This window comes from Electrona antarctica (genome assembly GCF_951216825.1).
Source record: "Electrona antarctica genome assembly, chromosome: 1".
Classification (NCBI taxonomy): domain Eukaryota; kingdom Metazoa; phylum Chordata; class Actinopteri; order Myctophiformes; family Myctophidae; genus Electrona; species Electrona antarctica.
Window position 1 is genome coordinate 15,622,976 of NC_136806.1, and position 12,500 is coordinate 15,635,475.

The 12,500-nt window shown below is 46.4% G+C and overlaps 1 protein-coding gene across 1 annotated transcript in view; it reads left to right on the forward strand.

Annotated features, from left to right (window-relative positions):
• Positions 1-12,500, forward strand: part of LOC306926089 (uncharacterized protein) — a 257,755-nt gene that overhangs the window by 210,320 nt on the left and 34,935 nt on the right. The window contains exons 7-9 of the mRNA XM_079505347.1: positions 4,326-4,352; positions 5,668-5,694; positions 12,427-12,500. The exon at positions 12,427-12,500 is cut by the window's right edge and continues 1 nt beyond it. Of these exons, the coding sequence (XP_079361473.1) occupies positions 4,326-4,352; positions 5,668-5,694; positions 12,427-12,500 (128 nt within the window). The remainder of the gene's footprint in view (positions 1-4,325; positions 4,353-5,667; positions 5,695-12,426) is intronic.

Consider the following 12,500-nt stretch of genomic DNA (forward strand, 5'->3'; position numbering starts at 1 on the left):
TGTCGTCTGTTTTTGTTATATAAAAAAATGCAGGTGAATTCCATGCAGTGAAACCAAATCAACCTTAAACGAAGGATTGTGTATCTACAGAGGTGCCGTTTTGAGAACGTCACATGTCCTGCCATTGGCAAATTCAGTAGATTGTCAGAGACAGAACCATTCAGTAGATTGTCAGAGACAGAACCATTCAGTGCATTGTCAGAGACAGAACCATTCAGTAGATTGTCAGAGACAGAACCATTCAGTAGATTGTCAGAAACAGAACCATTCTGTAGATTGTCAGAAAGAGAACCATTCAGTAGATTGTCAGAAACAGAACCATTCAGTAGATTGTCAGAGACAGAACCATTCAGTAGATTGTCAGAGACAGAACCATTCAGTAGATTGTCAGAGACAGAACCGTTCAGTAGATTGTCAGTAGATTGTCAGAGACAGAACCATTCAGTAGATTGTCAGTAGATTGTCAGAGACAGAACTATTCAGTAGATTGTCAGTGCATTATCAGAAACAGAACATCGTCAGTGAGAACGTTCGGGTCATTAAAGGTGTTAATTCTATTCAGATTCAGAAAACCTTGAGGAAAAGATCTGAATCTGAATCATCTTTATTGTCACATTTCACAGTTTTACAAGTTAAACAAAGTGGGTGAAATTACTTTTTTTGTGCATAGTTCTCATCGTGTTATTTTTCCAAGAAAACAAAGAAAGGGAAAAAGAGAGGGGGGAGGAGAGGGGGGGGGGGGGGGGGTGGGGGGGGGTTAGGAGATCACGGGAAAATGCAGAATAAATACTAAAAAGAGGAAAAACTGACACGATGTTGTGGAGCTCACACGAACACTGCTTCCGCCCTCCCTCAGTGCGCAAGGAAAAGCGTGAAGAGTTGGAATGACACATCTGTATGGACCTAATGCAGGGCGTGAGCTTGGCCTCGGACACAGGTTACGGTTCGCCACGCGTTCCATCCATCATCTTTATGGTTCCTGTTGCCATATCTTCAGTGCGCTTTGGGACCAACGGTAGCCATGTTCTCAGACCGTACCATCTGTAAGTTGTTGCAGGGGTTTCACGCCCGCACTAGGGGGATTCCACGGCTCAACTGAACAACGGCACACTCAAATCCCCATAACGCTCTCCTCGTCCCCCCCTGAGCCCCATCTATCACCCTGTCCCTGGACAGGACAGCCCCGCATAGCGGCCGGGCCAACACACGCCCAAGGCCCTGCACCATGGAGAAATGGAAGAAGACACAGAGAGAGAGAGAGAGGGACAGTAAAGGTCCATGCACACTGGACACGTTTTCGGATTTTTAGCTGCGTTTTTCCGTCGGTTTTCAGAGAAAAACGTGTCCAGTGTGCAACCACCTTAAGCGGAATCAGCATCACAGAACCAGTGTTCATTTTGTCGACTAATGCAGTGTGGTTTTCAACCTTAATTCATATCAAAGGTCCATTATTTATCCGCCATTTGAGCCACTTACGGACCACCATTTGATGACCGTTAGCCTCTCAGACCCAAAACGTAGCATATTTTGTTTTCGTTGTGGATAAGACTTTGTCCACAATTCCATGCTGTACTAATCTAAATCAAATGTTGCTGTTAAAGTCAACACTGGACAGAACCAAGACTGCGACGGAGATGGAGAGAGAAAGAGCATGAGAAAGAGAGAGAGAGAGGGACGGGGACGGGGGAAAGGGGGACGGGTTTATGACTTTCAACAAAAGCACTTTAAAAAGTCATTACTGTTCGTTCCCTCTCACTCTATCACTCTCTCTCTCTCTCTCTCTCTCTCTCTCTCTCTGTTGCTCGCCAAGTGGAAGACCCTTGAAACATAAACCACTACTAGCTCGCGGCAGAGTGAGAGGTGTTTGCACAGGGTTCTCCTCCAAGCACCATTAATGTGTTGTTTCCTGCTAAAGAAGACGTCAAGCCGTCCTCCTGAGAGGAGGACAGCCGTCACACATCACAGCTGACACCACTAAAAGCCAACCAGGTGTGATAACGGGGAGGCCCTCGCTGGCATGGCTGACTGGGCGCTGCTCGCCTCAGCAGCAAGCACAGAATGCCAGAAGGGGGGGTAAAAAACAAATTGTCATAGTTTTAGTCGACGAAATAAACACTGATGTGGGGGGAACGGAACGGGCTTGGCGGTCGGAGAGCCCTGGGATGGAACGTCGCGGAAGGAGAGGAGAGAGAGAGAGAGAGAGAGAGAGTTAAGGAAGAGCGTGAAATACAGAGCGATGGAAAGATTGACCTTATAGATCAGTTCAGAAAGAAAGTATAAAACTCCACTCATCACAGTCACATACATTCATCTCTATCTATCTATCTCTCTCTCTCTCTCTCTCTCTCTCTCTCTCTCTCTCTCTCTCTCTCTCTCTCTGAAGCCCCGTTCTCTCTCCTTATTTCTCCATGAAGCTCAGCTTTTCCTCTTTCATTCTCTCTCTCTATCCGTCTCTCTCCCTCTCTGTCTGTCTGTCTCTCTCTCTCTCTCTCTCTCTCTCTCTCTCTCTCTCTCTCTCTCTCTCTCTCTCTCTGAAGCCCCGTTCTCTCTCCTTATTTCTCCATGAAGCTCAGCTTTTCCTCTTTCATTCTCTCTCTCTATCCGTCTCTCTCCCTCTCTGTCTGTCTCTGTCTGTCTGTCTGTCTGTCTGTCTGTCTGTCTGTCTGTCTGTCTGTCTGTCTGTCTGTCTGTCTGTCTGTCTGTCTGTCTGTCTGTCTGTCTGTCTGTCTGTCTGTCTGTCTGTCTGTCTGTCTGTCTGTCTGTCTGTCTGTCTGTCTCTCTCTCTCTCTCTCTCTCTCTCTCTCTCTCTCTCTCTCTCTCTCTCTCTCTCTCTCTCTCTCTCTCTCTCTCTCTCTCTCTCTCCCTACAGCAGGCCTGCAGTCCCTCACTGTGGTCTGTGGTCAGAGCCATGTTTCATAGTGTCCCTGTGCCACTTGTCATCAGAGTACAGAATGGTTCAGACAGGCGGACGAGATGGACCAGGTTCTAGTACCAAAGCACAGCCCTGTCGGCCCAGAGCAGAAGGGGATTAGCTCAGCGGATGGCCGGGTGTCCATCCATTACAGGAGAACATGACACACACACACACACACACACACACACACACACACACACACACACACACACACACACACACACACACACACACACGCCTGCAGCCGAAAGCCCCATTACGCTTTCTATTTAGCGGTCAGAGCTAATGGTCCATCCTCCATGCCTAACACAGTTCCACTTCATTACATGGCAGAGTCCCTCTGTGGGACAAAGATGGATCTACCGCGGAGAAGTCTGAAGGACTACCATCATGTGGCTGAGTTTGGCCTATACACTCGTTATACTCTCGCAGGTCATTACAGGCGGCTTCGCATGAAATATGCTCAATGAGTGACTTATTGTTGTGTGGCTGACACATCTCCCTGGCACAAACTATGACTTATTGTTGTGTGGCTGACACATCTCCCTGGCACAAACTATGACTTATTGTTGTGTGGCTGACACATCTCCCTGGTTGTTGTGTGGCTGACACATCTCCCTGGTTGTTGTGTGGCTGACACATCTCCCTGGCACATCTCCCTGACACATCTCCCTGGTTGTTGTGTGGCTGACACATCTCCCTGGTTGTTGTGTGGCTGACACATCTCCCTGGTTGTTGTGTGGCTGACACATCTCCCTGGTTGTTGTGTGGCTGACACATCTCCCTGGTTGTTGTGTGGCTGACACATCTCCCTGGTTGTTGTGTGGCTGACACATCTCCCTGGCACATCTCCCTGACACATCTCCCTGGCTCCCTGGCTGACACATCTCCCTGGTTGTTGTGTGGCTGACACATCTCCCTGGTTGTTGTGTGGCTGACACATCTCCCTGGTTGTTGTGTGGCTGACACATCTCCCTGGTTGTTGTGTGGCTGACACATCTCCCTGGCTCCCTGGCTGACACATCTCCCTGGTTGTTGTGTGGCTGACACATCTCCCTGGTTGTTGTGTGGCTGACACATCTCCCTGGTTGTTGTGTGGCTGACACATCTCCCTGGTTGTTGTGTGGCTGACACATCTCCCTGGTTGTTGTGTGGCTGACACATCTCCCTGGTTGGCTGACACATCTCCCTGACACATCTCCCTGGCACAAACTATGCATAGGGTCCTGCACTCGCAACATTTGATGATGGAACGCTCCCGGCTGCATTCTGGGAGCATTCGATCAAACGAGAGAGAGAGAGAGAGCTTGCATACGATGTACTGTATTGTACTGTAATGTATGGCCGCTCATATGATAACTGATTTATCTCAAACAACTGTCTCACATTATGCTTTCCCCCTCCCCCCCAGGGACCGGCCGGACCTCAGGGAGATAAGGTATGAACCGAATATGGAATTCAAAAGCCCTTCCAGATAGTATTACACACACACACACAATGCACACACACACACACACACACAACCTTCCAGGTGTTCCTGGCTGCCCACACGCATGCATGCACACACACACACACACACACACACACACACACACACACACACACACACACACACACACACACACACACACACACACACACACACGGCTCCCGTCAAGCGGGCCATAGATTACAAGTTGTATCCATGTCGGAGTTTGTGTGTCTGTCTGCGAGAGCGTTCTTCTCACGTCAAGGTAGTAAACAGGTTTACGGGCCACGAGCAGAGAGTCCATGGGCCAGATGTTCTACTCTCACCCTGACCAGAACACTAGCAACGCAACGGAGACTCCGACACTGTAGCCTGCTGAGTTCAAGCATTATGCAGGATATGCATGATAAACGCGCGCCTGCACTGCGCGCGCCCACGTCTGTGTTTGCACATTTCCTTTTTTGCATTGATACGCACATTAACCCATTCTGGGCGGGAACGACTCTACAAATGTCGTCCAAATCCTGACAGTTTTCTGAAAAACCCTATGTTTCTATGTCAGTCGTTCTTCGATTTTTCAAAAATAGCAGACCTACAAGATCGTAGCGCGCCACTCGGTGGCGCGCTATGAGCTTGTAGATCTGCTATTTTTCAATAGCTAAAGCATAACATAATGCTAACACCAAAAGGGTTTCCTGCCCAAAATGGGTTAACGTTGGATAAGTGTGGCCGCGGGGAGCGATACAAACTGCGGTAAGCTAGCATCTGTCAGAAAAGGGATTCCTGCTGATTAGTGGGAATTGGAAGTGACGGATGACGTTGGGGTTTGGAACATTGGCTCGGATCATGTAATCATGGTAGGAGTTCAGTGATGAGAAGAACACAGAGCCCAGATCCTCATCACAGAACCAGATCGCCTCAGTCAGCACGCGTTCCACTTTTATACCAGGCACAATCCGGTCAAATCACGCCACATTGTGGCCTGTTCTATGGAGCATTTCATACTGTGGATGTCCCGACCCACACTGAGCTATTTGCTTAGGTGGGCTTTTCACTGCCAACTGAAATAAACGTGTGTTTGGGTACAGCTGACCCATGTGTGTTTGGGTACAGCTGACCTGACATGTGTCGCTTCCTTCCTATTACATTTCAGAGCTATGTGGGTGGCAGTAGTTCAACATTGTGCTGTATTTCCTTGTACAGCGTGTACTGTACGTACAGTATTATAAACAGTACATCAGTAAATGGCAGTTGACAATATGTTATTTTCCTGTTTTCCTCTCAGGGTGACCAGGGAGACATTGGGCCAAGGGTAAGTCACGCCATGTGTTCTGTCTTTCCCTGTGAATGTGATGATCATTGTGTTTTCTACTATACTGTATAGATACGGATGTACAGCTACTTCCCCACAGTGACCCTGAGTCAACAAATACTTCATTTAACCATGTAGTGTTGCTGTGTGCAACCCCAGATCTGTATTTGAAATGCACCCGCTGCCCCCTTTTTTTGACCTCCCTCTCTCTCTCTTTCTATAGAGCAATTGCTTTCTCTAATTTTTGCTCTTCTTAGTGTCTGTCTGTCTGTCTGTCTGTCTGTCTGTCTGTCTGTCTGTCTGTCTGTCTGTCTGTCTGTCTGTCTGTCTGTCTTGTCTCGTCTCAAACCCTACTGGCTCGATTATGTGCAGTCACAGTGCACATTAATGCTCACTCATGGTATGCTTATTTTCTTGGGGGTGAAAGTGAACACAACCCTCTCCTCAGCATTAACTACTAATGTTGGTGCTCCCCAGGGGTGTGTAAGCTCAGCTGTACTCTTATACTGACAGCTGTCGTACTGAGGAATGTCTGTCTGAATGTCGCACTGACACACCAGACCAATACATTCTAAAATACTAAAAAAATTATGATACAGTTTTGATTTCTCTTTCTTTTCTTCTTTTGTTCTTCACTTCTGTTATTATGAGTGTTCTTCAGTACTGTAGTACCACCTTGTATGGATGTTTGTCTGCAGCCCCAAAGTCACAACTGCTGCAACAACTGAACATTAAGTTCAAAGATTGTTGGACAACCACTTCAGAAACGTTATACATCCACGTATGATAACAGCATCCTAAGGTTAGCACAGTATAGGTTGCCTTCAGGAAGGAGATATGGTGTGCCAGCATACAATAAGGTCAGACTAAAGAGGTCCTTTGTCCACCAGTCGACTTTGAGGCTTAATCAGGAGTAGTAGCTATGGGGTAATCTAGGCGGTGGACATTGCTCTTGTCTTCATGTCTTTATGTGTAATATTGTTTTGTTCTATGTGCTGTGTCAAATGTGTGTATGTGTTCTGCATAGACAAATCGCAAGACAAATTCCAGTGTGAACTGACAAAGTACTATATCATATCATATGATTGGGTTGTCACTCACAACCAATGGCCTTTCCCCTAGCCAATATAGGGCCTAGTGCCACTAATGTATTTGGCCAGAATTTGGCCTAATGCAGCCCAATCTCAAACTCTGTCGTACGATGGTGTCAAGCATCTTCTTGCAACCGAGCTGGGAACTTTGATGGGGTTTCAGTAGCCCACGTATGTCTCTAAAGACTCCAGGCAGCCGGAGATGAGAAACTATGATATTGAAATATGATGGAAACATGGAAACCACACTCGTCCTGCAGTCGGCGAGCCAAAAGCTTCAACCAAACTGTGGTCCTTTGCACATCGTGGGGTAACCTCGCTCTGCATGTGGTCTATGTTGTCATTGTTGTCTTTTTCATGTGATATCATTCATTCCACCCTTTCTAGAGATGTGCATAATTATCTCCCGCTTTTATCCAGTGTGGTTTTTCAAAATAAGCCCCCTGTGCATTACGTGATGAACGGTTTGGATTCTTTGAAGAAGACATACCCCCCCCCCCCCCCCCCCCCCTAACCGTTCCCCCCTGTGTTTCCTATATTATTATGCTCAGATTGTAACGTCAGGACAATTCCAAGTCACCTACATCTCGGACCCAAATATTGTACTTCATATATTTGAAATTGACTTTGAAGTACATTTTGAATTCTGGACTTTTGCTACAAAAGTATTTCTATATTTGCAGTATTGATACTTTTACATTTAAGTACCTTTTACAGAACTGTTCTTTACAAGAATGACAGTGTATGGGTATGCATAGCGAAAAAATTGCAGATCTACAAGCTCACAATGCGCCACAAAGTAGCGCTGTAAAATGTACACTCCATTTGTCCAAATGGAGTGTAAATGTGACAGCGCTACTTTGTTGGACAGTATTTTTTACAAGGCGGTTAAGAGTCAATAGGGGGAATTCCTGATTTCTATCAATCCGTTAGCGAATGGGTTCCATGGGCCTAACCGGCCATTTTGAGGTAATGGTCTTTGCCGGAATTAAATCCTTTTGGCTTTCTGCATTCGCTATTTCATCCAGAGGGTAAATATTGTACTTGGATGAGACGCGTGCAGCCTTTGATGTCCTTGGATAATTCCGCAGCTGAAAAACCTCAGAGTATCACTTAGGAAACACAGGCTTGGTTCAAAACAAACGATCACCGTCCTGAATCGACGGCAGTCGTTAAAAACGTGGCCTGGCCCCGTGAGACGCGTTGACAGACATGGCAGGATAGGATAGCAAATGAAAAGGCACTAATGGCTTCGATGGGTGATATGATACCATACTTCTTAATAAGTCCATAAGTAGGTTGGGACTGTGGCTTATTGTCAGTATCAGCCGGTAACACGCGGGGGTCTGTCCCCGTTACAATGAGCTAGACCCCTGGGAGATGGAGTCTGTCCCCGTTACAATGCGCTATAGACCCCTGGGAGATGGAGTCTGTCCCTGTTACAATGCGCTAGACCCCTGGGAGATTGATGCTGAGGTGGAGCACCACACCTACAGTGGTGAGCACTTGAAAGTGTCACTGGTGGTGCCCCCCTGGTGCCTCCTCGGTACCATGTCTTTTGTGGTATCACTTTATTCCATGCTGTCACCAGGAGATGGCAGCAGAGAGCTAATATTCTAACTAATGGTCACACATAAGCTCCCTGTACTTACCGCACCCAAGCCGTGCCCCTCATACGCTCCATGTGTGCCTTTTATATACGAAAATATCGTCGCTGGGTTTCAGTGTAAATGAACAGACTTCATGGGAGGTGGAAGTCACTCTGAAAGTTTATCCCGTACTAGCGGAGGAGCCCATTTCACCTCTTGACCTCTTGGAGAGGATCATAATAAGAAGAAAGAACACGTGAAAACAGGAAACTGGTCTTGAACCTCTGTCACAGCGTGACTTCCCTTCAATAAATCATCTTCAAAGTCAGTGTCGGATTGGCCAGACTCATATATTAATGTAGAATGAAAAGATCCTCGCTGAGCGTTTGGGGTCATCTGGCGGCTCTGACGAAAGACAAACCAAACATGATGGGTAGTTTTCATCATCAGTCCCCCCCCAGAGCAGTGACAACAACAATGGCTGCTTGTCTGAATGTCAGCCTGAGGTCTGCTGTGGGCAAGGTATACAGTGGAAGATGAGCAGTGGTGAGAAAGGTACTCCATCGTTTTACTTAAGTAAAAGTATCAGTACTGCAATGTGTAAGTGATCTGTTAGTAAAGTAAAAGTCCGGAATTTCAAATATAGCTTGTGTAAAAGTACAGAGGTATTGGCACCAAAATGTACTTAAAGTACCAAATTAGAAAGTAAAAAGTGCTAAAAGTAGAAATTACTCACAATGCAGAATGTCCTGTTTCAAGTTTTCAAAATGTATAAAAATCTTTTAAACTGAAACTAGCAGATCTACAAGCTCACGATGCATCGCATCGTGACGCACTCTGAGCTTGTAGATTGGCTATTTTCAAATGGCTGCAATGCACATAGGGCTGAAGTGGTTAATGTATGTTTTGTAATAATAATACAAATCTACAAAGTAACTAGTAACTAAAGATTTTAAATAAATGTAGTGGAGTAAAAGTACAATATTTCCCTCTGAGATGTAGTGGAGTAGAAGTAAAAGTATTGTACAGTACTTAAGTAAATGTACTGTTCCTCTCCACCACTGAAGAAGAGTGTGACGCATGCAGCCTCTATAGGAGGAGTTGTGATGTGTAGCATGACTGTATGGTCTGCATGGTGGGAATGGTGGGCATGAGTGAATGTGACAATGGAGAGAGAGAGAGAGAGAGAGAGAGAGAGAGAGAGAGAGAGAGAGAGAGAGAGAGAGAGAGAGAGAGAGAGAGAGAGAGAGAGGAGGATACGAGAGCAGGAGGAGTCTGTGGCGGCCTTCGGCAGTCCAACGCTCACCACAGCCTGTTAACAGAAACCTCATGAACAGTCTAGTATCTCTCTGTCTCTCTCTCTCTCTCTCTCTCTCTCTCTCTCTCTCTCTCTCTCTGTCTATATCGCCGTGTGCGTGCGTGTTTGTGTCCATCTCTCTCTGTCTCTCTGTCTTTTGGTTTCTGTCTATCTTTCTCCTATGGCTGTGCGTGTGTGCTTGCTTGCTTGCTTGCTTGCTTGCTTGCGTGTGTGCGTGCAGTTTTTGGGTGTGTTTTTTAAGTTAAATATATTTTTCTTTTGTCAATTGTAATTTGTAACTTTATACTAATTTAGATTTTTCATTTCATTCATGCTTTGTAATGAACAGTTTTTGCAACATTACATTGACATTTACATGACTCAACATGCTGATTGGCTATAGTACCACTACCACCTGTACAAATTGTTTGGTACCCCCCAAAAAAAGAAAAAATATCTTTGCCCCCCCTACTGGGAGAGCCAAAAATCGCCTATGCATGTGTGTGTGCGTGACTTTGTATGTCTCTCTCTCACACGTTACCTCTCTCTCTCCTGCTCTAACTTTTCGCCCCACTGTCCTCCATTCTTCTCTGTTGGTTATCCTCTCATCTCATCTTGGTGTTTTCAGAGGAACTCGACCAGATCATTTCTCCGTTCGTTGGCAGACTAATGATGTTCCTTTCAGCTTCACAGGCAATCATCATAGTTACTGTCATCTGTTTGCTTTTGTTGTACAGAGAGAGAGAGACGGAAAAACAACATGACACGCACGCACGCACGCACGCACGCACGCACGCACTTAAATGAACATACATACTGTAGTGTATGTCCTTGGGGGACAGCGGTTTCTGCTGTTTTCTGTCCTACTAGGAAGTCAATTGCATTTAAACTACTGCTCATTCTAGCTGGAACTGAGCATAGTGTTTAGCTTTCTTTCTTCTTTTTTCTCATATATATTTCTCATGAATAGTATATCCAAAGACGCTATATTTTTTTCCAAATCAAGGGCTCCATTTTCGTCACCGCTAAATCCCTTATCCCTAAACTTCTTTGCCTTTTTTTACTATTTTGCAAAACAATTGCCAGTCAAGCTCACAACGTGTCAATGTAGATTGGCTAGTTGAACTATTCAAAAATGTTTTTCAAAATAGTAAAAAAAGGCAAAGAAATGTATTTGTGTAAATATATATTTTGCTCAACAAAATCCCAGGATCAACACCAGCACTCACAAATCCTTCAGTTTTATTATTTGGCGCCGGGCATCAACCCCACACAGACGTGTTTCGACACCGGAACTCGTCCATGTGTGTTTGCTGCCGTGCCAAATAATAAAACTTTATCTTTTTTTGAAGAGATAACTGCTGATGTTCCTGTGATTTCGTTGAACCATTTCTGAACCCGTGCACCCGTTAAAACAGTTCTCAAAGCTTTTAATGTCAAGGACCCCCTAGCAGTGCTTCTCAACCCGTTTAATTTCAAGGACCCCAGTTTGACATGCATATTAGTCTACAGACACCCATGTTATGGCATTTCTATCTCTGGGACCCCCAATTTATATTGTAAAATCAATGTTAATTTAACTCTGAGGGTGTACAAATGGTTCCATTTGTTCCAGAGTTACAGACCATTTGGTTCAAAACTATAGCTGGGGACCCCCTGGAACTCCCTCAAGGACCCCTGGGGGTCCCCAGACAGTTTTTGTCGCTCGCATTTACTTTTACATTTACTTTGCTTTGTGTCATCTCGTCATTGTGTTCAGGCTATAAATGTTGTAACATTGATGATGATTCCAGCAGCAGACATCATTTCACCTTTCTCTTGGTACCCTCACCTTATAATGATGTTGTCATCCTCACCTTCCCTCTGCCAGGGTCCTCCTCCCCACAGCTCACATGCAGGTCTGCACAGTAATCAGATCCTCACTGTCAAGGTTTGTCTCTCCTGGTCCTCCATCCTCCGTGCGTTCGTCCTTACAGCAGCCGTCTTCTGTCTGGGCTGCTGAGAGCTGTCTCTGACCTGTCTGTCACCTCCTAAAGCTGAGAGATGTCTGTCTCTGACCTGTCTGTCCCCTCCTCAAGCTGAGAGCTGTCTGTCTCTGACCTGTCTGTCCCCTCCTCAAGCTGAGAGCTCTGCTTGTCCTGCTACTGTAGTCTTCTTGTTCTCACTCTCTCTCCTTTAACCATCTTTCTCTCCATTGAACGGAGGAGGCCTGACAGCATTTCCCGTCTCAAAAATGCTTTTCTGATCGTCTCATTCATTCGTGTCTCTTCCTCCTTTTCCTTCTCTTTTTCTCTCTCCTCTCCTGTCTTTCTGTCTGTGTCGTCGGTCTCGATCACCTCCTCGGCTCCTCTGTCCTCCCTCCTCCTCCTCTGTCCTCTTCCTCCTCCTCATCCTCTTCCTTCCTCCTCCTCCTCCTCCTCATCCTCTTCCTTCCTCCTCCTCCTCCTCCTCTGTCCTCCTCCTCATCCTCTTCCTTCCTCCTCCTCCTCCTCCTCTTCCTCTTCCTCTTCCTCTTCTTCCTCCTCCTCCTCCTCTTCCTCCTCTTCCTCCTCCTCCTTCCTCCTCCTCTGTCCTCCCTCCTCCTCCTCCTCTTCCTCCTCCTCCTCCTCTTCCTCCTCCTCCTTCCTCCTCCTCTGTCCTCCCTCCTCCTCCTCCTCTTCCTCCTCCTCCTCCTCCTCTTCCTCCTCCTTCCTCCTCCTCTGTCCTCCCTCCTCCTCCTCCTCCTCCTCCTCTTCCTTCCTCCTTCCTGTCTCAGATGGTCTTTCCTCGCCATGACCACGGCTTTCTCTCTGGCGACCAGTCCAACAACTTTCAGAGACGCTTTCTCAA